Genomic DNA, 27,426 nt, shown 5'->3' with positions numbered 1-27,426 from the left:
AAAGGACAAGAATAAAGGAGAGATGGGGGGAAGAAGGGATAGGGAAAGGGGAGATAAAGGGGTAAAGAGGAAGATGAAAGGTGGAAGAGAAGGTTCTCAGATTGAGAGAGAGAGAGAGAGAGAGAGAGGGAGGGAGGGAGAGAGATTTAAAATCATGATGAGGTCAAAAAGGGGAGGTAAATGTGAATTCTAAATTGAGGGTGAGGAAAAAAGTAATTAAGGTTTTGAGAGGAGTTTTAAATGTAAAAGATAACATCCATCTTTAAGATATTTATGGATATGTGCTTTTAAGGAATAATGTGGAGCAGAGGGTTATATCTGAATATATCATTCCTTAGTGTTTTTCTAGGCTATTGTGTCACTTACCTTGGTAAACAAAGTGAAATCCCTTAGCTGTTATTGGTCCAACTGAAGTAAATCGAATTGTGATCTGATTACCTGAACTCAGTGGAAGTGATTCTCCTACTCAACAAAACAAATACTAAGATGTCATAAATAATTTTCATTAAATAAACCTCAAAAAAATCTACTAAAATGTTCTGCCATTTGAAAACTGCAAATTGTGATCGTCAAAATTAATTTTAAATGACTACCACTGATAATAAAGCTTCTAATGGTTGAGTTCAAAGGTACTTTATGGCTAAAATTTTTAGTTAGAAGTTTGATAAACACAACCTACTTTTCTTAAAAGTATTTAATTATTTCATAATACAATAAACATATATGCATAGAGTAATAGCACATAATAACTGCATAGTGCTTTACAGTGGTTTTTCCCCCTAAATCATTTTTACATATATTGTCTTAAAATGAATTAATAAATTCAAAATTGAATTAGTTTTATACCAGGACACAGTCCCAGGACAAAAGTAGATCACAGTATTTTTTTTTAATTCTTGTATTAGTTTAATTGGCTTTTGAGTAACTTCTAATTGAGTTTAAATTTTAAAATATGATTACATTTTCAACTTAATTTGTTTCCAAGAAAGGATGACATAAATCTCAACTTTCACTACAGCACCCATCACAATCAGTACTAAGTCAATAACTGAGGCATGTCAGTTCTATTAAAGGATACCTGAATGGGATCCTGAGAGGGAAGATAACAGAGCAGATTGCTGAGTTGGCCCATCATACACCTCAACCACATCGTGGAGTGATGTCTGGAAAAATACAAACTGGCCAAACACCACTGATCAACAGGAACCAGGAGAAGCAACATAAAATCACCAACCATCCAAAAATAAAACAAAACAAAAAATAGAAAGAGGAGGAGAGAGAGAACAAAGTATTACAATGTGATAGTAATTTTTTCCCTACATTTCAAAGAGGAGAGTTGCCAATTGGTTGTTTTCCCTGAAAAAAATTTCAAATCATAGAAATAATGACATAATTTCAACAGAATCATGAAAAACCTGATTCTGAGGAAACTGTGTTCACATATTTCAATTCAGATAATAAATAGTAGAATCGATAATTTATATATTATAATCTCTACATTTTTATTTGGACTATAATCCATAGCTTGTTTCTGATAACTTTGTGACTCTCTTCTCTTTCTAGTTTTCCCTCCACTTGTAATATTTAGTAAAATGAAGTTTAGAAACCTTGGGGTACCTTTTTATTTTTGGCATGTCATTTGAAATGCTATCTCATTATTGTACTTTACCTTCTGCTAATAATTTCATTCTTTAAAACAATCATTGGCATGATGCTTCTTTAGGGTACTATATATTGTTTTTTTTTTTCATAAATTGATGTTAAAATGATCTCTAAACAGTCATTCATGAAATGTCTAAGGAATTAAATTGTATTTTGATTCCTCATGCAACTGAGATTCTTGAACAATAGGATTTACCAAATGTTTATATATATATATACTTTTCCCTATGGTACAAACAATTATGAGATACTTACCAGTAGAATTTTTAAAGTACTACCCTGGGACTTCATTCAGTTTGTACCTTGAGCTCACATGCTAAAGTTTACTTACAAAAACTGATCCAATTGCAAGTGGTCCATAAAGTCTAGAACTTGATAGACAAGACCTGCCCTCAATGGAAGAGGAAGCTTGTTTTCTGCACTTCTAAATAATGAAGTTAATAAGAGATACTTCAAAAAACCCCTATTTTTATTTAGCTAAAAACAGTTCATTCAAAAATGATAAAATAAGATGTACTTTTAATAACTTCAAAATATGTACAAACCCCCCCCCACTATATTTCAAAGTCCTTGAACTGTTTTTCAACTCTTTTAACAATTAATTTTTTTTACTTTTCTCTGAACTTATTCACCATGACCACTGTTCAGATGAATATATCTATATGCAAACCGGTTGGTGTCTTCATATGGATATTGTGATAAACTCTACCCAGAAATTTATATGGAAACAATTGTACATAAAAAATTACTTGTATTCTGTGGCCCATTAAAATTAGCTGGTAATCTCAGTCCAATTCTTTGTAAAGGAAAGGAATATGTAAAACACAGCAGATATTTTGCTGTGAATGGAAAAAGAACAATTTAATAGCCATCATATTGTTTTTAGTGTCTAGGAATACAAATGTGAGTCCTTCCTGAAAACAAAATTAGCAAAATTCTATTAGTAATTCATCCCTATTATTTTGAAGTTCTTTCTTAAGATTCAAGAACATAGATTCCTTAGACTTAGCTTATAAACAATAAAGAGAGAACAACTCTTAAGTAGATTCCTGTTCATTTCCAATAATGAATTGGAAATACTTTAAAGCAACATTTTAAAGATAACAAAAATTCAGAATATTATCTTCTTATATCATTTCCCAAATATATATATATATATATATATATATATATATATATATAGTGATTTTAGGGTTTTAAATTTTATTTTAAAATACTTGGGGATCAAAACATGGAATAATTTTCTCCTCATGTTCAAAATTGCTTGGATCAATAATGCTATTTCTATGTGTTCTGCAAATATTGGTAATGTGAGAAGTTATCTCAGAGAATTCCATTATAAACTGAAGGGTTTCTCTTCTCTGATAAATGGTCCATGATGATACAAGTTAACTTAATCACAATAAATCTGCAAAAATAAATATGATCCTTTATAATATATGCTTTCTCAGTTTGGTGTTCATGTACTGGTAAGTTTAATTTTGAACAAATGAGTGAAAAAGAGATGTGAAATCCTCACTATTATTTTGTTCTGCAATCAAAGAGCATTTAATTTTCAGCACACCCAATTTCCCTACACATAAAGCATTCAACCACCTCAGCCAGACAAAAAAATTTAAAACACTTAAAAAATACAAATCCCTCTGTATGTCTCTTTTTTCCCCTTTTTTTCCTTTGCTTATCCAACATTGGAGATTCCTACTCTTTTCAACTAGAGATCAAAAAAGTCTTATTAATTCTAATATTTCTGTTTAAGTAAGACAAAGAGCAAAAGTTTATCCTTTCATTTTGTTAACTTGTCACCACCTGCCTCCAGAATTAATGTCTTAATCAACTATTTATTTGAGTGGGCAGATTCTTTTCTTCTAATGAGGTCTGAATGACCAGCAGCACTAAATTACAAATATGATCCAAAGGGTTCCAGGAAAACTTCTGAAATTTTTATCTTGTATAACCTTTATTGACTTAGAAGCTGCTACCCTAAATGGTCACCATGCATTACTTCTGTTCTTCCAATGACCTGATACCTTTTTAACTTCCAACTTTATTTCAAATTGCAAATAATCATGATTTTAATTGCTTCAAATTTTGTGAACTGTGCTTTAGTCAAACAGGAATATTTGCCATTTTGTGTATGTAGCAGACAATTTCCAATTTCTGTACCTTTGCTCTTATAATTGACCATGCCTAGAATGCCTTCCCTCATCCTCACCCGTTGATGACTTATCCCTTATCAAATGCAGAAATCAAATGCCATTTGATCTTCATACCAAATTTTCTGCCACATGCCCTCATCCCCCTTATTGGTCAAGAATAAGTTTCCTTTCTTGAACCTTGTATGATAACATGTATTCTTATTAGATATTAGTATTTGACATAAGTATTGTATAGTTACTCTATAATTAAGTCTTTATTAAAATAATAATTGGATATTTATTAATTGTCCTAAATCTGTTATAGATTATAAGGTTCAGGAGAGTTCCAAAAATATATTAACTATTTTATCTCAGCAACATTTTTTATTTTGCATAAAGTAAGTGCTAAATAAATGATTTTTCAATAAATGAATGAAGGTTAATCACCAAAGGAGATACCACTAAATAACAGAAAGAGGACTAGACTGAAAATCAAAGGAATATAAGTTCCTTGAGGGCAGGGAATATTTCAAGGAGTCTTTGAATCACTAATTCTTAGCTGCTGCTATTTGTCCTTTGTTATTAAAGAGGACCATGACATCTGGGAGGTGATGCCATGACATGGAAAGGAACTGGATGTAATTGAGGAAGGACTGTGCAAAGTCACCAACCTCACTTTATTTTCTAGAGTCATCTGGGTATATTGGCCAGATATGGATCAGGACAACTAGAGATGGCCCAGGATGCAGTGGAGGATCTTGGCCTTTTCAAATTAAGGTCTTTAATAAGTTTCAGTTAGAGGCTTGGGCCAGTATTGGCAATGGGGAGACCAAGTCAGAGCATACCATGGGGCTGTTGTAGGCTGTCTGGAGACCCATCATCTTGGACTTTGGTAGGTATCTCTTCTACTCTGATCCCATTTTTTCCCAGAGTCTAGTTCTGAGCATGGTGACTCCAAAGTAGTGAGTACTTAATAAATGTTTGTTGATTTCAATTATGCCTCTAACATTATTTGACCGTAGATAGGTAAGCTATTTAAAGTCTCAACCTCCATTTCTTTATTTGGGTTAATGATGCCTAAAATATTCTAATACCGCTGACAGGATTGTGATGAGAATAAAATGACATATACAGAGTTACATAAATGTTTTTCATACTTATGAATTCCTTAAACAAGTTCACTAAACATGACTGGGTAAATACATAGTAATAGGTAGGATTTCAGTGAGTTCTCCATAATTATAAGATCATAATTCTACACCTAAGCCCAGTTTTATATGCAGTATTTTATGGTTTCCAAGGTGCTTTTCTCATAACAAATTTTTGAAGTAGATAGTTTAAAATTTTTATCCCCACTATATAGAGGAGGAAACTGAATCTCAAAAAGGTTGTGTTTACATAGCTATCAAGTATGATCAACACATTCTGTTTAATTGGACCATCCTGTATTTGAATTGAATGTTTATTACACACCCACACACCCATACCCACACACACACATGCACACCAGTTTTTTCCTTAATTATTATTATGACAGCATGGGACAATATGTATGTTTTATCCTTTATTAATACTGTTTGAACCTAGCTTTTTGTAGTTAGAAAACTGTCCAATACAAAAGCTTACTGCAGAGGTCAAGCTGACCTCAGAGATGCTCCAGCCTGATGGTTTTCAAGTAAAGCTTAGATCTCGCTCATGTGCTTGTTTGAGGTTGCTTAGGTCTCATTTTGGGTCCTCTCAAAAATGTGTTTTGTATTCTTCAAATTAGATTGACTTACCTGTTGATATATCTCACAAAATACCATTCTTGAGACTACCTATTGCCCACATGAAGCCAATCAGGCAAATGTCCTTATGCCCTTGTCTGAATTCTCTATAATATAATCACAGAAAGACTCATGGAGGAATACTTCTTTCAACTTTTCTCCTCTATAACATGATCAGATAAGTTTCTTTCTAAAACTATTGCAGATTTTTGGGTTTGTTTTGGTGATTAACAATACCTACTAGTACAGCTGAATAGTGTCTGTTACAGCATTTAACAACTGACCCACTGAAAGCACCATAGAAAACAAATACAGGGAACCACTGGGGTGGGGGTAAAGGGTGCCATGATAAACTGAAACTAAGGTATCTTGTTTAGTGACCAAATCCAGGTACATACAGGTATACATATGGCAGCTAATGGAGCAGTGGATAGAGTGCTAGGCCTGGAGTAAGGAAAATTTGAGTTAAAATCCAGGCTTAATGACTAGTGATACTGGAAAATCACTCAACTTCTGTCTGTCTCGGTTTCCTCAACTATAAAATGGGGATAATAATTGCACCTACCTCTTATGGTTGCTATGAGGATAACATCAGACACAGTGTCTGGCACATAGGAAGCATTTGGTGCAAACATGCTCCCTTCCTTTCTCTTTTACTTCCTTTCTTCTGTCTTTTTTTCCTTCCTTTTTTCCCTTCTCTACTCCCTCCCTCCCTTCCTTCCTATGAATAAGTAAGTGAAAATAAAACTGTATCAGCAATTCATATACATTGTACTCTTCTCTGATACATTCCAGGAATCTCTGAAAGATGTATTAACTCCTCTAGGCTATGGTACAGTATAAAAACAATATTGAAATCTGCATTTAGTCAGTCATACAGAAATGCAAAGTGCTTTCTAACCCAGCAGCTCTGACAGGAAAGTAGCATACTCATTTATTAGTCTAACTGAATACAGCATCTTAAAAGGTAAGAAGTTCATGAAGGTTAAATATTTTTTTATTTTATTTTATTTTTTTTAAGCAATTGGGGTTAAGTAACTTGCTCAAGGTTACATAGCCAGTTATTTCTGGGTGTGGTGCTGAGTGTCTGAGCCCGGGATTCGATCTCCAGGTCGTCCCAACACTGGAACCGGTGCTCTTACTCGCTGAGCCACCTGGCCGCATGAAGGTTAAATATTAATAATGAAAACAGAAAAAAGAAAATATTCCTCAAATTATGTTTAGGCTTTGTTCATTAGATAAAAATATAAATTGCATACTTATAAGTTTTTTATTTATGCATTTCGTATCAAAAAATTTAACAAACAAAAAATGTAATTAGGTACTCCTCAGTGTTAAACTCCTTCGTAGCTGGCATATTTCTCAGCTAAATTCACATTTTTACATACCTAGGATCCTAGTCAACGTGATGTTGCTTTAGTAAACAACAACTTGACCTGGTTATATTTGTAAATATATTTTTAAAATAAATCTGAAAACTTTATTTGCATGAAAACTGTGATGGGCCCAGAAAGATGTTAGCTCTCTTTATTCCACATCTACTTCATTATGGATCAGTTGAAAGAACTGGGGGATGGCAGTATTTAGTCCAGAGGATTAAAAAATAAAACGTTTAGATAGAAGTATGATAGTTGTCTACAATTATTTGAAAACCTGCCATGACAAAGAGGGACGAATCTTGTTCTATTTGGCTCTGGAGAAAAGAACCAGGATGATAGTTATAGGGAGGGAAATTTCAGCTCAAAGGAAGGAACTTTATGAACAATTAGAGTTGTCAAAAAAAAATAAAGGGGATGCCTTGGTAGAATCAGGGTCTTAGTCATTTGAAATTGAGTAGAGGCTGCAAGACTATGTAAGTCCTCACTCAAGTATTTTTTCTAGAATACTTTTGCTGGGTTTCTTCCTTGCCCCGACCCTCACTCTCCCTACATTAAACATATCCTTATAAATGCCACATCAACTCCAATAAAACATGAAAACTTTAAGTACAGAGATCATTTCACACACACACACACACACACAAAAACAAAGCTATATGCCCACAGTGTCTTGCACAGAAGGAATTTAATAAATGCTTATGTAGTTGGAAAGGGATAGTACTGTAAGATCTTTTCCAACTCCCAAATTCTTCAATTTTTAGACACAGGTACTTCTATAATTAATGCTTGAAATAAAATTGATTGTTTAAAAAATTGTCCATATATTTCATGTTCATATTAAGAAGGATACTATTAATCAGGAGAACATTCAGAGAGGATCACTGATTCCACAGGAGCATTGCTTAAAGAAACTAGAGATGTTTATTTTGGAGAACAGAAGACTTCAGAAACAAAATAGTTATCTCAAAGCAGGTGAAAGGTTATTTTGCAGAATCAGAACTAGATTTTTTTCTGTGTGACCCCAAAGGGCAGAATTTGTAATAATCATTGAATGAAATTTCAATGAATTGAATGGAATGAAACAAAATTTAATTCCAGAGGCAAAATTAGGATTGAAGTTTTAAAAAAAATTCCCCACAGAATTAGAGTAACAAAAAGTAGAATGGTCTGCCTCTTCTCTTTCTCCTTCTCTGTCTCTTACTGTTTCTCTGTTTCACTCTTTCTTTCTCTTTCTCCCTGTCTTTATGTCTTTCCTATCTCTTTCTCTATCTGTTTATCTATCTCTGTTTCTCTGCTTCTGTCTTTTTCTTTTTATTTCTTTCTGTTTCTGGTTCTATTTCTCTGTCTCTGTCTCTTTTTTGTCTCTACCTCTGTTTGGATCTGTATGTTTCTGTCCCTCTCTGTGTCTGTCTGTCTGTCTGTCTTTCTTTCTCTCCATTTTCCCTGCTTTGGGAGACAGAGGTGTAATGGGAATGTAAATTTTTAAGATCTTCCCTGCCCCTAGGCCCTTTGATAGGCTTTAAGTGGACCTGGAGCCTGTGGTGGGAGGCTTGTTTTTCAGGAGATACTTTGTGATTGGGCAGTGGGTCAAGAGGGTTGTTACATTATCTGAGCCAGGAGAAGGCTATATAATCCCTGATGTGAGGCATTTTTTTTGGGCTCACTTTGAGAAGTGTTGTGTGATTTGACCAGATGAGACTCTGGGCAGCCGTTGAGAGCCCCCCCGGCTTTGAAAAACCCAGATATTGATGCTTCCCTCTCTGGTAACTGACTAGGTATGGATGCAATGGTTGAACAGTTGGAGGCCTGTCTGCTTGATCTGTTTGTTTCTCTGTCTTGTAATTTCTGCTTGTAACCTGTCTGTATACTCTGAAGTTCAGGGTGCTGACCTTTTCCCCTGAGCTAGGTAAATGATATGTTTGATTGATTAAAGCAAGACTGTTAAACTTTTTTGTTTTCGAGTTGCTTTCCTTTAGAAAAGCAGATCTAAGAACCTGTGTTGGAAGCCACCCTGGGGATGCTGGAGAGGCAAAAGGGCAAAGAAGAGGAGTGAAAATTAAAACATATCCAATTAAAAAAAAAAATATATATATATATATAGTAGGACCCAAAGTTCCTATAAGAAAACACAAGTTCTTGTGGGCTGAGACAAGGAATAAAATATACAGAAAATCCCTTTAGGCTTCTGCTTATTTCTCATTTAAATGACTGCTAGTTTTCTAAGATACATATTTTTCTCTGATGTGCTAAGAATATGAACTAGTTCTCATTTTTTATGGCTACATTGGCTGGTGTGTCATTCTGTGATAAACACAGAAAGATACAGCCTCTGAATTTTTTTCTCCTTACTTTTTTCCCCACTAACTTCATACCAACAGAAATTAAAAAAAAAAATCTAAAACTTGTATACATTGCAGGGACATACACTAAGTCAAAAAGAAATCATATGTAAAATGTGGTTTCATCTCCAGTTATCATGAAAAAAGCATTATTTAAAATACACTGAATAGCTATTTCTGTGGTTTTTGACAGAAGTCACTCTGAGGTTTTCATTTGACCTAATGTGAATCTAGAAGGGCAATGTAATTTTCATCATGATTAACATAAATGCTTTCTGGTATATAAAAATGGGCCTATTCTAAAAAACACACCCAAAATTTATTGTTTTGGTTTTATTCTTGAAGGGCAAAATAGTTGGAGTTTTAGGAGATTCAAGACCAAAACTTCTACGGGGTCTGTGAAATGCTAGAAGAATTTCCCATCTAAAATCGTTTGCACAGCAACAGATAGGGGCCGCAATTCTGGAAGAAAAGCATGAGGAAATTCTGCTGCAAAGTTTTCTTTACAAAGAACGTGGACTGTGAACATTTAAAAATAAGTGCCAAATCAAAGTTTGTTATAAAATATCCTATGTTCTGATTCCCATTGGAAGAAGTAGTTTGAATAGAACCATTATCTGATAATTTAGTAAGTACAGGATTTTTAAAAATTAATAACTTCAGTAGCATTACTCCCAGTGCTATCATGGTAAACATCGAATTACCTAACACTCCAGCAATGAATTAATCAGATAATATAGACTGTCATATTAAAATGAATATTTTCGTTATATTGTTATACTGTAGTCATACAATTATTGTCAGATCCTTAGAAAGGGTAATGACCAACTTGACTCCCTGACCCTATGTGGGTTTAACCTTCAAAGTTAGAGTCACTAATCTTCACTTAGAATGGGGCATACCTATCATCTTAAGTAAGAAGAATTTAAAGATTTGTGACTCTTAGTTTGCACACTGTTATCTGTCTTCATCTGTGTCCCACGTTGATTTTCTGTTCCAATTTCCCAATAATTCAATTTTCCTATAAATCAACTGAGTTTGAATCCCTGTTTAATTCTCCAGTCATGAAAGGAACTAAACTAACTGTCCTTCAACTTACACATTACTATGATTGGACTCCTAATATCTGTTACTGGGCACTACTAATCGAAGAAAACAACAACAAAAAAAGAATTCAGCCACTTCAACCACCACCATAAATACAGTTTAACCCACCAAGTTTTAAAGTCACTTCTTCTTTGTCACTCATGATATTTAATATTCTTTGAAATAGTTTGTGGAGTTGTTTCATGGATATGTGGAATTTTAGAGATGAAAAACAACTTAGAGACTATATAAATTCTCTGATTTTACCAAAGAAGAAAGACGATTAGGTGCTTTAATAAGTATATTGAAAAAGTTAGTGTGAGAGGGCAGGACTAGAATCTACATCTCCTGATTTCCCAGCCCAATACTTGTCCTATTACACTGTCTTGTACCCTTGATAAGAAACATATTAGGGGCAGCTAGGTGGTGCAGTGAATAGAGCACCAGCCCTTGAGTCAGGAGGATCTGAGTTCAAATCCGGCCTCAAGACACAACACAAAAACTAGCCGTGTGATCATGAGCAAGTCACTTAACCCCAATTGCCCTCCAAAAAGCAAAACAAAACAAAACAAAAAAAAAAAAACATATTAAAAATTACTATGCAGTTAAGTCTATTAATTATGCTAACCACAACAGCATGTTCTTTGCTCAGTGCTGCTGTAGCCTTTTCTGCTTGCTCCCTTTAAGGAAGTAATGCGGAAAAAAAAACAAAACTAAGATTATTTAAAAATGTATATGCATAATTCGTACTGATTTTTAATGGAAAGTCATTACGATGTCCCTGGATAGCAAGGATGAGACATAAATGCACAATAAAAACCAGTGAAGAAATAGATTTATATACAGAAGTTATTTAATCAAGAACTTATTTCTAATTAGTGACAACTCCTCTGTAGGAACTCTATTCTGAATATAATGTATTAGAATATTATCCTACTACCTTACCTGTTCATGCTTCACATCGACCATAAATTTAGAAAGCGCTACTTCTGTGTCTCTAGTACAGAAATAGGATAATTCTACCTCATTATAATAGAAGTACAATACAGGCTAATAACAATACTACTATTAATTATAATTGCCTGAATAAAGTTTTTTGTATTTAACATAAAGACCAATGGAAAGAGATACATAAGGAGATAAATAAATAATGACAGGACATATCTGTGATTACTGATGATAAGTGACTATCAGGAATGGGAAAAGACAGATTAGACTGGAGAGTAATACCATATGTATGCTTCTGTAGCCTTTGCCATTTCTCAATGCACTTACAATATTAAAGTTTATTACTTAGAGTCAGGATCGACTATCATCTTATAGAATTGAACTTGAAGAGGTAGGATGGGAGTAATGCGAAAGTAGTCAAACTTTGAGGGGGAGAAACACATATGCATCAGTATAAACGTTCCCCCCCTACACACACACACACACACACACACACACACACACACACACACACAAACACAAACACAGGGGTAGATCTTTAAAAGCAAATCTTTGTTTATGACAACAAAGAAATAAATAATATAGGAAAAGGAGGCAGAGAAGAGAAACTGAGGAAAAGAGAGAAAGAAGGCAGGAAGGAAATAGAGATGGGAAGGAAGCTAACAGAAGCAAAAGATAAAGATAACAGAAGAAAGCAAAAAAAGGGAGACTGAAGAAACAAAGAATCAACAGTTATCTACCAGTAACTATTGTGTACCAAGTACTGTATTAGGCTCTTGAGCCAATTATTTTAGCCTTAACGCAGCTTACAATCTAGTTCGGAAAATTATACACACACGTACCTGCATACACACATATACACATACATGTATGCATGTATAAGCATATATACATAGAATGATAGTCACAAGAAAAAGAGTAACAAATTTGAAGGGAATGATATGCAACCAGTTCTATATGAGCCATATTTAAATATCTATCTATCTATCCATCTATCTATCATCTATCTGTCTGTCTGTCTGTCAATCTAGCTATTCATGTATCTATATTCTTTCTGTACTCAAATAATCTAATATCATTCCTTTAATAAGTAGATAACAGTTGTTGAAGAGATGAATATGATATTGATTTAACAAATATTTATTACGTTTTCTTTATCAAATGCACAGATAATCTCTACAATGGATACCAGAAAGAAGAAATGGGTCCTAAAATCAGAATGTTTTCTTTAAAGTTTTTACTTGTAGATGTTTTGGAGTCATTCCCTTCTGGGTTTGTGACTTGAGCATCCCTGTCACTATAATAGCTTTCTTTTTGCTTATGGTAAAACCTGTCTTTGTTATTGTTGTTTGCTCACTTTCCTAGCCTACTTCCTGCCTTTAGATTTTATGTTAAAGGGAGTCTTTGTGCAATTCTGGAAGAAAGACTTAAGTTGGTTCTGCTGTTATTTTCTTGGGGAGTACTCATAGTTGTATTATTCTAGGGCTCTGGGACAGTAGTAGGTGTGGTCTTTTCGTGATCCCAAAATGATCTGATCCAAAGAAAAGACGGATTACTTTTCCACTGGTCTTAGTCCTACATGTTCTGGCCTTGATTTGAGTTTGTTTAAACAACACTAACATATTATTATATATAATATATATATATATATATATATATATATAGAGAGAGAGAGAGAGAGAATTTTACATATACTTTTCGTATACTAAGGAAACAGAGCATATTACTCCAATGATGTTATAGAAAAATTAGTACTTTCTCCTCAAAAAAGAAGAAGAGAATTTATAGATATTATTAACATGTTAAATTAAAATTTTACCAAAATATTTTTGGAAAATAAATAGACATCTGGAAATGTTGATCAATAGTTAAAAATTCTTTTCATCTTAGTTGGAGAACCAGAGATTAATAGAGGGACTGAAGTCTATGTTGAAGATGAAATAAGTTTCAGAGGACTGAAAAGGGAAAGAACAAAGTATAGGAGTTTATAATAAGAAAGTGATTTCTGATTCCAAGATCATGGAGAATGGTATAGTTAAGGGAGATTGTGAGATCAAACTGTAACCTTTGGACAGCTGAGGTGGAGTAAAAATCTAGCTAATGCAAGTTAAGTAGATTGTTAGTGTCCATGGGGAAATTAACATGTAAATTAATATCTGGAGCTTATGGACATAGCTCTATGTCCAAAGTACACTACATCCCTGGCTAGCCTTACCAGTTCTAGGTGTCATTTCTCTTAGTGGCATCCCTGCCCATCCTAATATAATGGTCCAGAAGCATCAGCACACCTGATTCACACACACAATGCTACTCTCAGGCCCTCCCAAAAATCAGAAATTTGGCACTAGAAGGATCCTTAGAGATTTTTGTAGTACAGCATTTTCATTTTATAGATTGAAGAATTAAGGTCCAGAAAGTTTTGAGTCTTTCATTAGATGGTGAGGTCCTGGAGAGTAGGGCCTGTCTTTTACTTTTTTCTGCTTCTCCAGCATTTAGCACAGTGTCTGGCACAAAGTAGGAATTTAATAAATGTTTATTGAACTGAATTGAGTTGACTATGGACACATAAATAGTAAGCTAGGACACTTACTCTCACGTTGAATTGACACCTAGATGTGGACCAACTCAGTATCACTTCAGATCTAACTGCCTTTTTATACCTCCATACCATCTCTGCTAATTCTTACTTTCTCAAGATGTCAAGTACCTGGCTCAGTTCATCTTCTGATTCTTGGGGAATTCAACTTGTATTTTAATGTCACCTAGAAAAACATCAATCTTCTTAGCTCCCATCACCAATATTTATCACTCTACCTCAGTCAATCACTGGTTGTTCATAACTTAGACTTTACCTATAACTATCCATCTCTATGACCTTAAACTGAAATTTCTTGGAACATAAATTACTTTACTTCCATCTTTTTCCCTGTGCCTCATTCCTTCTTAAATTATTCCTTGATTTGAACAATAACCTTTAGTTCCTCTGGTTTTTTTTTTCAATGCATTATTCTGCTTTGGTCTTATTATCCCTTTTTTTTACAGTCTTAATCAAGGCAACTACACTGTACTACATCCTCGGAACAGTCAATTGATAATCAATGTTAAGTGTCTATTGTTACAGACCCTGTGCTAGGTGCTGGGGATACAAAACACATACACACACACACACGCCCTTTACTTTAGTGAGCTTACTTTTTACTAGAAAGTTAAAAATGCACATAAATATCTATATACAAAATAGGTACAAGATACTTTTTGAGAGGGGATGTACTACCATCTGGGGTGTATGACCAGGAAAGGCTTCATTGTGAAGGTGGTACTTGAACTGTCTTGAAGGAAACTAGGGTTCTAAGAAGTAGATATGAGTAGAAGAGGGAAGAGCCAGGACAAAGATGATGCAGTGTCTTATACAAGCAAAACCAATAAAAATGTAAAATTGGCCGAACCAAATGATGTGAGGATAGAAAGGTGAAGTTGGGACAAGTGTATGAAGTTTGCCTTTACAACATGACTCTCATACACCCCCATCTTTCCACTCACACAACCACCATCCTAGTTCAGGCCCTCATCATCTCTTGCTTGGACTATTGCTATAGCCTTCTAACAGATCTTGCTACTCAAGTTTATGCATATTGCAATCCACCCTACATTCATTCAGCTATCTTGGTGATTTTTCTAAAAAGTAGGTTTGGCCATGTCATATGCCTTCCCACCCACAATGAGCTCCATTAGTTCCTTATTATATCTAGGATCAAGTTTAAACTCTTTTGTTTGACATTTAAATCTCCTTATAAAATTTTTCCCTTCCTACTTTTCCAGTCTTCTTATACTTTACTCTTTTCCATACACTTGGCATTCCAGTAACATTGGCTTAATTGCAAGCCACTCTACTGCCTATACCTATCCCTCATGCCTGTAATGCTTTTCACATTTTCATTTATTTGACTTCCTTCCAGATTCAACTTAAATTCCTCTTACTCCAGTGTGTGTGATTTTTATATCCCTAGCTGCTGAGGCCTTCCCTTCTCAATATGCCTCTTTACCTATCTAGCATCTCTCTAGTTGAATCACATGTTGTCTCTCCAACTAGAGGGCACACAGTGAGTTGAATGTGAAGGGATGATACCTAAAAAATAAAATTAAGTGCTGTGAAAAATGTACTGGGAGAAAGAGAAAGGGAGAGGTAGAATATAGTAAATCATCTCACATAATAGAGGCAAGAAAGAGCTTTTACAATGGAGAAGAGGATGAGGAAGGCAAGAGGGAATAAGTGAGCCTTACTCTCACTGGATTTGGCTTAAGGAGGGAATAACACACACTAAATTGGGTATGGAAATCAATCTTATCCTACAGGAAAGCAGGGAGGAAGAGGATAAGAGAGGGGGGGATAATAGAAGGGAAATAAGATTGGGGGAAGGGGCAATCAGAAGCAAACACTTTTGTGGGGGGACAGGTCAAGGGAGAGAATGGAATAAATGAAAGACTAATGAAATTAGTCTTTCACAACATGACTGCTATAGAAGTGTTTTGCACGACTATGTATGATCTATATGGAATTGCTTGCTTTCTCAGTGAGGGTGGGTGGGGAGGGAGGAAGGGGAGAATATAGAACTCAAAACTTTAAAAATTAATGTTAAAAATTGTTTTTTCATGCATCTGGGAAATAAGAAGTACAGGCAAGGGGGTATAGAAATCTATCTTTCCCTACAAAAAAACAGAGGGGATAGGGATGGGTGAAAGGGGGAGGTGATGGAAGGAAGGGCATACTGGGCAAAGGGGTGGTCAGGGTACTCACTGTCCTGGGGAGGGGAGAGATGGGGAGAAAAATTTGGAGTTTAAAATCTTGTGGAGTTGAATGTTGAAAACTGAAAATAAACATATGTAAAAAAGCTAGTGAAAATGGAAGTGTAAAGCAATGAATGTTGGTAGCTCTTTCTAAGATACTTGGTAATCTTTCTAAGATGACTTGGTAAAGAAGAAGTGATAGGAGAATGGCTTGAAGGAATAGCAGTATCTAGTAAGGATTTTTTTTTTCAGAATGCAGATAACAGACATTTCTTAAGGGAAAGAGATTGAAGGTAAAAGAAGAGGAATGAGAGCTGGGGACAATCTTCTGGAAAAAAAAAAAACAGAAGGCAAAGGAAGCAAGGGTATATATACATGTTTACTCTTGGAGGCAAGAAAGGTCACGTCCTCCTCAGTCAATGGAGTAAATGAGGAGAAAATGGAGAATAACGTCAAGGAGTTGCGAGATGTAGATAAAGGGAGAAGTAGGAGCTCACCTTGAGCAACTTAATTTCACTGGGAATTATGAAGTGAAGTCATCAGTTGAGTTGGTAGAGGACAGAAGTAGATTAAAGAGACAACAGAAGAGAATATACCATCATTTACAGTCAGCAGATTCTCCATTCTGAGTCACCCTGACCATCTGCCTTCTCTAATCCCACTCCAATGCTACTAAATACCACAGGAGGATGGAGGATGTCACATAACCATCCTGAATAGGTCTAAAAAAAAATCAATGCTATCTAACATCAACTGGGCCTTCATTACTTCATGATGATGCTTTTGGTTTTCCTTAAATAGTTCTCTATAATATTCTAGACTTGCCTATGGTCACACAGATACTGTCAGAGAGATTTAATTCAGTTTTTCTTCAGTCTTGTAAGTATTTTCTTCCTTTTATGATAGCCACATTCCAAATCTTTACATCTCCCTAGAGTCGAAGAAAATAAATCTAATTCCTTTTCCGTCTGACAACACTTCAAATTCATGAACACACCTATGATTCCTGCTCCCTGCCCCAGTCAAGTCTTTTTTTTTCCCCCTCAAGTTCAAAGCCTGTAAGTTGCCTCATCCAATCATCATCTGACATGGCTTCTAGTTCCCTCAGTATCTTATTGCTTTTATTTGGATGCATTCCACATTGTCAGTATCCTTCCTAAAATGAGGTAACCATCATTGAAAGTGCACATTTTCTTTCCAAGTTGATGAAAGAATGGGTGAATATACAGAATGTAACCAAATGTGTACAGAATAAATTAAATCGACTCTGCCTCTTTGAATATATTTTCGCTTACTTTCCTGTACAAATTTATCATCTGTTAGGAGCTTGAGGAAGGAACATAATAAACAGTAAATAAGAGATTCTGAAGAATTGGATTCAGTTCTCTGCATGCTTTTTCTGCCCCTCCTGAAATCAATGCACTGACAGTATTTTATAAAAGTAGATGTTAAATAGTAAGATATTATACCAACTTGTTGTTTACTTATTCAGTCGTGTCTTACTCTTCGTGATCCCATGAACCATACTGTCTGTGGGGTTTCTTGGCAGGGATAGTGCAGTGCCATTTCTTTTTCCAGAGAATTAGAGTAAATACTAAGTATCACTTAAAAAAACCCTCCCAAAACTAGAACAAATTGAATATTTGAAAACAAAATCTAGAAATAAAGAATTACTTTTTTATTCTTTATTTTTTAAAAATGTTCTTTTTATGTAGCACATTACATTATTTACATATGCCTTCTCCATATAATAACAGAATTCCCCTTGCCACCAAGGAATGCTGTCATCATATGCTGCTATATTTCCTGTCTAGAAACCAGCTTCAACCCTATCTGTGATCACAAACCCCAATGTGCCATTCTGAAAGGAAAGTACCTTCTGTTTTCACCATTTCCCAACCCTTAACTCCAAATCATGAAAAAAATTATCAGGATTTGTGACAAAACTGTCATCTTTGTTTGCTATTCAACTGAAAGCAATCACAGTATTGTGTTAGATCTCACATTGATGCTGATAATAAAGTATTTCTAGCTAAAGTAGTAGCTTTAAAATTATTTCAACCCAAGTTAACATTTTAGCTGTGTTTAAACCGACATGATTTTAATCTTTTGTATATTGTTATACAGGAGTAATTGTTTCTCCCTAAGTTTAATTTGAGAGCTTTGTGCAACCATAATTTAAACCTCCGTTAGCTTTACCATTTGCCAGGTATTATTGGACACTAATATAGTAAATTAAAATGTAATGGCATTCTGGAAAAGACTTATATAGCAATTTAACAAAAGAGAATAACATTGGTATTCAGTTGTGGGGAGGGACCAGACTTTTGATTTCAGTCAGTCAGCACTTACTGAGTATCTGCTATGTGCTAATAATTTTTGCTTGTAGAAGATACTCCAGATAAGGAAACTCCTTTCAAATAAGGTTGGCTGTTTATCTGAAACTTTTAGTCTAAAAGACCTAGCTAGAATACTGAAGCATTAAGTAAATAGCCCAAGATCATCTAACCACTATGCATTTAGGTAGGGTTTAAACCCAGTCTTCCTGGATGGAAGTCCATATTCCTACCCACTGAACCAAGATGCCTCTCTAAGTATGGATGCTCACTGACATTATTTTGTAAAACTAGTTGTCAACCAGATATGGCACTAACTTGTTTTTGTTATTCAGTTGGTCAGTTGGGTCTTACTCTTCATCACCCAGTGGATCATGCATGTCTATGGTTTTCTTGGCAAGAATAGTGGAGTAGTTTGCCATTTCATTGGAAAATCCTGATAGTAAAATATGCAACTTTTTTTCCTCTGTCATGGGCTCTATACTTGGCTGATGGACAGGCTCCTTTGAAATCTCAGCTAGAGACTGATTAGTTCAGATTCTGTCTGCTCTACAGTAAAATTCACTGGATATTTATAAAACAAAACCTACACCTAAAGAAAAAATATGAAGAATAATACCAAAATTTCTGGTGAGTTGGAAAACATCTCTTTGGGATTACTTATATTTATATATAAAGTTAATATATATTAATATTATTTAATACAATGAATAGTAATAGATAAAATAATATATAAATGTAATAAAATATATTTATATTACATATATAAACTATGAAACTCGAATGAAACATTGATTTTATTATTTCCTGCATATACTTATATTTCTGTCAATTAGTTATTTCATCCACTAACAAAAATCACTTCCAATACATTCAGTTCTATTTTTATGGTCAAAAGACAAGGAAAAGCAAAGAAGTTTTAAAAATACTACCTGACTTAAGGAGATAATTTGCTAATATTTTTTTTTTGCCTTTTTGGAGGGCAATTTGGGGTTAAGTAACTTGCCCAAGGTTACATGGCTAGTATTTTTGTGTGGGTGTTAAGTGTCTCAGGCTGGAACTGAACTCGGGTCTTCCCAACTCCAGGGCCAGCGCTTTACTCACTGCGCCACCTAGCCGCCCCATTTGCTAATATTTTAAGATTCATTTTCTTTTTTAGAGCATTTCCTGAGATTAAATTTCATTTCATTAGGGTCTCTTTCATATTTTTTTTACATATAATTAGAATGAAATAAGATATCAAAAGAAAAACCCAGTATGTCTGGACACAGAATTTTGAGATAAACATGTTAAAATGTTTTGTAGGACAAAACAAATTCCAATATCAAAACAAAAAAAAAATCAAAGGAAAAAAGGTAAGTGGTATGGAAATATTTACAGAACGTTTATATGATAAGGGCATCATTCCCAAGATACATAAGCAAATGGTTGATATTTGTAAAGGAGGGGCACTTCCTAATTGATTATCAAAGGATATGATCAGACAGTTTCAGAGTTACCTTGTAAGACATTCATCAACGGATACAAGTGAAGTGAACAAAACCACGAGAACAATTTATACAATAACTACAAAATTATTAAGTGAAACAATTTTGAAAGACTTAAGAAGTATAGTCATTGTAGTAACCAACCACAATTGCAGAGGACCAATGATGAAGCATGCTACCCACCTCCTGAAGGGAGCTGAGAGACTTCTGGGTGCAGATTGAGATGCATTTTTAGACAGGGTACAAATCTGTTTTGCTTAATTATGCCTATTTTTATGATTTTCCTTTTTCCCCAATGGGTGGAGATGGAAGAGAGATAAAATAAAAGTTTGTCCTTCGAAAAGGATAAAACAAAAAACCCAAAGTCAGAAGTATTAATTTATCATTTCTAAAATATTTACTGTTTTATATATGTATAATCACAGAATTTCAGTCAGAAGAAACTGCAGTAGGCTCTAATGAGCCAAAAAGAATTTTTCACTGTACCACCTCTAACAAGTCATCACCCATCCTTCACTAATAGCTAGTATAGATATAGCACACTGAGGTTACAATAATTAATATTACTTTACCTATGCTAGCTCATTTAATTTTCAAATTGGGAAGTTGGTGCTAATTATTATGCTGATTTTGCAATTGAGGAAACTGAGGCAAACAGGATTAAGTGACTTGCCCAGGTTCAAACAACTAATAAGTGTCTGAGGCAGAAGTTTAACTCAAGTCTTCCTGAACTCACATCCTGAACTCCAGTGGCTACACCAGTTAGTTTCCTAAGAAACCTACATTACCTTCCCAAGCAGCCTAATCCACTTCTAGATAATAACTTATTATAACAAAACATTTCCCCAACTCACGTCTAAATTTCACTCTTTGCAACTTCTACTCAGCACTTCAAGTCTTAACCTCTAGTAAAAATAAGAAAAGTCTAATCCCCCTTCCTTAGTGACAAACACTGAAATATTTGGAGACAGTTAACATTCCTAAAGATTCTTCTCTTTCTTAGATTCTGCCTATATACAGAATTAATTTTATATGATTCATGGTTACCTCAATTTAAAATAGTTTAGAAATCATATGTTGAAATTTGTCAGAAATTTACTTCTCAACATCACGTAAAATAGGGTATACCTGATATCCTGACCTTTTCTGTTGTCCTCTATGGAGGACTCAGGAAAAATTGTGGGCAAGAATCACATAGTTTGAAAATGCATGTAGGGTTTCCAATTTGTATCAGGGTAGGTTGCCAATGAATCTGTTGATAAAATTATTGGTCCATCACAGTATCTGGCATCTCATCTCTATTATCCAGAATATCCCTCATTTCACTAGTTCAGTAAGGACTAATATTGATAATAGTAACCATAAGGCCCTTAAAGACTATGAATTGCTTTCTGAATTATCAAAGAGGTAAAATTATGTTCAGGTCAGGTTTTTTATTAAGGATCCTTCATTAACTTTTGCTGTTCGTTTATTTGTAATTCATATGATAACAATACATAAATGCTCAAATGGATCTATGTATGATTTCATGGATATGGTTATTTCTTCCAATAGTACAGATTACAACTTATTCAATGTAGTTAAGACCAGAGACCTAAAGCTGAAAAGGTTCTCAGAAGACACTGAATCTAAACTTCTCAAGTAACAAATGAGAAAACTGAAGCCCAGGAACATTAAATGACTTCCCTAATGTCATAAAATAGTGAGCATGAGACATAGAGTTTGATCAAAGGTCTTCTGACTCCAAAGACTGTTTTCTTTCAACTTACTAAATTGTCATCCATATTAACCAGTGCCAATTATGTGTGGGATCTTATTCATACCTTCCTATTACTCTCTCATAGGAGATACACTTAAAATTCTGAGGGGTATTTTTTTCATATCACAAGGAACACCAGTAACATATATGAGCGATCTAATATTTTATTCCTTACTTTTGCCATAGGATCAACCCATCTCCTAGAAGTCATGTGTCATAATTGGCAGAGTGCTAGACTTAGAATCAAAAAGACATGAGATTAAGTTTTAGCCTCAAGCATTCATTAGCTATGTAATCTTGAACAAGTCATTTAGCATCTCAGTTTTCTTAACTCTAAAGTTACTCTGAGGCCCCTTTCAACACTATCATTCTATCATTTTCTATCATATATCATATATTGGTTTATCCATATTCATTTATGCTGATTTTCCTCCAAATATTTTTGTTTGAAATGTGTCTTCCTACATTCAGTATTCACTGCTCCATTGTCCATTGTGTGATAAAAATTCTTAGTTCTTCAGAGGTTGTAGCATTCCTAGACTCAATCACTCAACAACAAACAATAACTCTATTAAGTAAAATATAGGTCCATTAATTTCTTTTTCCTATCCAGGTGAACTCCTTAATTGATGTCATTAATACAATTTTTCAGAATTTTGAAAGTTCTGTCACTGTTGTATGGATGTATAAAAATAATTATTCATCCCTTTCCAGGCTCCTTGACTCTTGAGATTTTTTCTACCTTGCCACAGAACCCTCCTTACACTGGAAGTTTACTCCATTCCTAGACTTCTCATGCTAGAAGTACAACTATTATTCCTCTGGCATAAAGGGCCATAAAGTTCTTTCCTTCCTAGTAATGTCTTTGGACATAGGGCCTTTTAGGTGGGTTTCTCAGCTGAGCTTCTAAAGACCACTCCTCTCTCTCCAGCTTGATTTCTGATTTACAGGATTCTCTCCTCCTCATCCCCTTCACCCCCTTCCTCCCTTTCCTTCTCCTCTTCTTCTTCAAACTGAACAAGCATAACCATAGTTCTAAAAAGTGAAACACAATTGGGGTGGCCAGGTAGCACAGCAAGTAAGAGCACCGGCTCCAGTTTTGAGAAGACCTGGAGATCGAATCCCGGGCTCAGACACTTAGCACCCACCCAGAAACACCTGGTGGTGTAACCTTGAGCAAGTTACTTAACCCCAAATGCTTAGGGGCAGCCAGGTGGCTCAGCAAGTAATAGCACCGGCTCCAGTGTCGGGATGACCTGGATCAAATCTGGGCTCAGATACTCAGCACCACACCCAGAAATAACTGGCCATGTAACCTTGAGCAAGTTACTTAACCCCGATTGCTTTAAAAAAAAAGTGAAACTCAACTAAGAAAAATGTTAATATAGGAATATACTATTTTTATTGCTTCAATATTACCTATTATTTTACAGTAGATAATGGGCTATTTAAAAAAGTTTTTATAAAGAAGGTCCAGAAGGGAAATATATGTTTACCCCCCAGAGAAACAGTATATTGCCTACAAGCTTTATTTTCTGAACTCCCCCCCAAAAAATTTTGTGAAACTATGTGTATAATTATTTGCATTCAGTAATATGCCAAGAGGCTATAATCTGTGAACAAAACTTAGAAGAAATTAATAATAGTATTTTGGTTTTATTTTTATCTGAAGCTTTACTGTGATATGAAAGTAATTCTCAGGTCTCAGAAGACTGAAAATATTGGGAGGTCCTACACCAAAGTGGTGTAGTGATAGGCTTTGAATTAGTTATTCAAGAACCAATCTACCTAATTTCAAAGAGGCTCATTCCAGGTCAGCAGTCAGATGACAATTTTACTTTATGGGTGATGAGTTTTTTTTTTTTGCCTGTGACAACTCATGAAAAATATCTCTCAAGGCATGGAGTAGGTGGTGATTTATGGTAGTAGAAGCAGAACTTATTCCTACAAAATCACAGATCCTTAGAGTATTGAAGTACTGACTTCAGTAAGTAAATTCTAAAAAATAACTAATTTCATGGGTCAAATATTCCATACTGGTAATATGGAAAGGTATTGTTGTATCATTTTTAGTTATGTCTGACTCTTTGTGACACCATTTGGGGTTTTCTTGGCAAAGATACTAGAGTAGTTTGTCATTTCCTCATCCAGCTTATTTTCTAGAAGAGGCAAGTAAGGCAAACAGGGTTAACTGACTTGCCCAGGGTAACACAGCTAGTGACTTTCTGAGGCCAGATTTGAACTCAGAAAGAGGAGTCTTCCTGACTCCATGCTGGACACTCTACTCACTGCACTACCCAATTTCTCGTATAAACAGGTACTATATTCCAAGGAAAGGAAGACAGAATTTGTGTTTTAGAATTCCTCTCTTTTAAATTTCTTTAGAATCTAACCTCTAACATCCTCACAACTCGGCAATATCTTAGACAGACATGTTCTATGTGTACCTGGTTTCCTAAAAAAAAAAAATGTAGCACGCTATCAGGCCAAAATGAGGGCAAGAAGTAGCAAAAAAGATATCATTAAGGAAATATAGGTATGAAAATGGAAATGAATTAAACATATGAAAGATTCAGGGGAAATAGTTGGACTTGTGATTGGGGGAAATGCTACCCTGGCAATATTAAGAAACTAGAAGTTTGCCAAAATTGGGTGGATTCCTTGCAGAGTATTTATGCAAAAGCATGGATAAGGGTTTTTGGAGGATAAGAGGGTAATAATAGTTTATGATTTACACTGTTGGAGAGAATATCCACATTGATAAGATCATAGTGGCAGCAGTGGGGAAAAAAGACATAATAATGTAGCAACCTTTACCAAATAGAGTCAAGATCTGACTGGCATAAAATTGTATAAAAAAGTCAGCATGTCCTTATTCTCTATATCTTTTGTCTTTACCAATTCCTTCCACACAAACCTATATCCATTATTGACTCATTGTTTCTTACATCATCAAGCCTAGTTCTTCCTAGAATAATAACAAATCTAAAATAAGGTTGTGCAAATGTATATCCTTTTATAATAAATCAGATATGTTTCCCCAGGGTGATCCCTACAGCGTGTGGGGACCAGGATAATTATATTCTTATGAACTACCTTCTCTTATTTCTCCCTCTATTTCTGACCAGTCTATCACGAAGCTTTTATACAATTGAGAACTGAATAAAATGATTATTAGGCTCAATTAATTCAACAAATGGCATAAAAGTCTGGGCCAATGAATAGTAAAGATGGGTCACAGCAAAATTAAAAGATGTAACAGAGATCAAGTAGCCAAAGGAGAAGAACTGTCATCAAGATACTTAGCTTTTACATAAAATGCCATCAATTTTACTCCAACATTTTTTTCAGTTATTCCTCTAACTTCAAGAGAATTCTAGATTAAGAAAATATTTCACAAAAAAATTAGGGACATAATTTTATACTGAAAGGATACAATAAGGTTGAAAAGCCTTTGTTTTCTATAACTTCTATATTTTAAAATTTCTACCTACTTTCAGAAATTATAGAAAATGCAGTAAAGTACAAGGTCACTTGAAAAGGAACTGTGAATCAAATAGGCTGAAGACAGTGAGAGCTGTTTTGAAGTGAATTTTTTGGTAATCAGAGTAATTGCCAATTATTTGAGGTATATAGGTTGGTAAAAGGTTTTCTAAAATTTAGGTAGAATTCTACATTAGGAAAATTTGAAAATAAATTTAGTGGTTTCTTTTTGCCTCTGTTAGTTTTGATTTCAAATGAAGTGCTTAGTTTTCAAATGTTGTAAGCTGCCGGGTTTCAATTTTTCAAAAAGTTGAGAAACTGTATCTTTTAGAAAAAATTCATAAGATGCCAGTATTACACTATAGACAACACATAGCAAATGGTGGATTGACATAAAGACACATTTACTTGAACATGTCCCATGAAATCATAAATGAAAAGTAAAGAATTAAAATGATAGAGAGATTGGATCTACTGAATGCTGTTTCATACACTGCTGCTGTAAGAAATACAAATCAGAATATTTTAATTCATAAATGACTTATTTTTCCTGTGGTAGGTAGGAGAGGTATTTATGGCACATACATACCTACATACATATACATATATGTATATATAGGATTACATATATTATATATGTGTATATATGTAATCATATATGTATATGTATGTATGTATATGTATATATGATTAAAGTGATTAACATATTTTAAAAAATACTGAAACATTCAACTGAAAGAAGTAGTAGGTCAAATAAAATAATTTAAGGCCAGTTTTGAGTCAGATCAAGTTATCAATTTTTTTATTGACTGTTTCTCAGGTACACAACAATACACAAAGGATGATGGGGGGAGAAGTATGACAGATTCTTTGACTTCAAGGACATTGAAAAACTCATGAGTTTAAGAATAGGATTGATTCATTTCCTCCATTGAGTCACCATACCCCACTTACAGTGAGTTATAAGAGTCCTTGGTACCTTAACCAGTGAAAAGAATCAATCAATCTCAATCATCCATTCTAGTTTCAATCCAGTCAATCATAGGTTTTGGACTAAGTGGGAAAAGTCCTTGGAACATGAGTGATATTGCACTGAAATAATGTTCAAATAGAACAAATCAGTCATACCCTAGGAATCATCTATAAATGATCAAGCTATTTTAGAAATCAGAATGATTAGAGCAGTTGGAACAAATGGGGCATCCCAATTATACCTCTGGAAAGGAAATGCTTTAGGATTGCGCCTAAATATCCTATTTAAGATAGGCAAGAGGGGAAGGAGGAAGATAAATTTCACCTTAATCCTTTGCCTAGGTCTTCTTCTCCCCTTCCTACCCCTCACTTTGTCAGGAGGAAGACTTGGCACGTTTCACAGGGTCCAGAAGATGGTGGAATCCTATCTTTCCAGAGGTGTCATAGAGCTATTCTCACATTATCAGACAGAAATTTTCTGCATTGAGAGCCATAGAACCCAATTCACAGATTCCTTGTACTACAGATGAGCCAAGCAACGAAATTATATTAAGCTTAAGGGGAACTTCTTCAGTACCTCACAAATGAAAAAAGTGACTTACGGTCATTGGAAGCTAGGAGTTATCCCAACGTGTGCCAAGTTTGGATTCTACAGGTACTTTTGGATGACAGTCTAATAGGGGAGATATTTTGTACATACTGTTCTTATTGTACCATGTTGGTAAATATCCCTTTCTAAATGTTACTTAACATAAGCTGGCTAAATGATTTTTAATTAATAATCCTAAGGCTTGAGCTAATAGCATTAGCACAATTCTTCTACTAATACTCTACTCATGGTTATCGCTAGAAAACTTAAGGGAAAATGTACCTTTATCTAGGGATGTGATGTTTGTCTATGAGTGTCAGAGTTGAGTTATTAAGGACTATCAGAACTTATATGGGTTATAGAAATATTTCTTTAGGACAAGGATACAGAAATCAGATTCTGTCCAACACAGCAGGTTGTGTGTGGTGTTATCTTATTGTGCTCTATTCTTCAGCTTGGGGTTGAAAGCAGGAGAACATCACTGCTAACCATTACCACTACAGTAACTTGATTTCTTGTGTGCCAATATACAATGTGCTTCTCATAAAGAAATGGAAAAAAGGAAAATGAGACTGCCAGGGTGTACAACCCTTTGAGTAGAGGCTCCTACCCAGAATGCAGGTAGCATAGTGTAGTGCAAAGACTACTGACCCTGTGATAGGAGAGATTAGGGTTCAAATCTTGTCTCTCACATTACTAA

General features: G+C 34.7%; 1 protein-coding gene across 1 annotated transcript in view; it reads right to left on the bottom strand.

Annotated features, from left to right (window-relative positions):
- CSMD3 (CUB and Sushi multiple domains 3) overlaps positions 1-27,426 on the bottom strand; it is a 795,885-nt gene that overhangs the window by 231,867 nt on the left and 536,592 nt on the right. Inside the window, exons 25-26 of the mRNA XM_069081309.1 lie at positions 1,079-1,192; positions 367-462 (exon numbers count right to left, since the gene is read on the bottom strand). Coding sequence (XP_068937410.1) covers positions 367-462; positions 1,079-1,192 — 210 coding nt within the window. The remainder of the gene's footprint in view (positions 1-366; positions 463-1,078; positions 1,193-27,426) is intronic.

This window comes from Petaurus breviceps, unplaced genomic scaffold (assembly GCF_028583685.1).
Source record: "Petaurus breviceps papuanus isolate PSGF00001 unplaced genomic scaffold, PetGlider_PUasm1.0 98, whole genome shotgun sequence".
Taxonomy (NCBI): Eukaryota; Metazoa; Chordata; class Mammalia; order Diprotodontia; family Petauridae; genus Petaurus; species Petaurus breviceps.
Note: the sequence above shows the minus strand (reverse complement) of the source record. Positions and strands in the feature narration are given on the sequence as shown.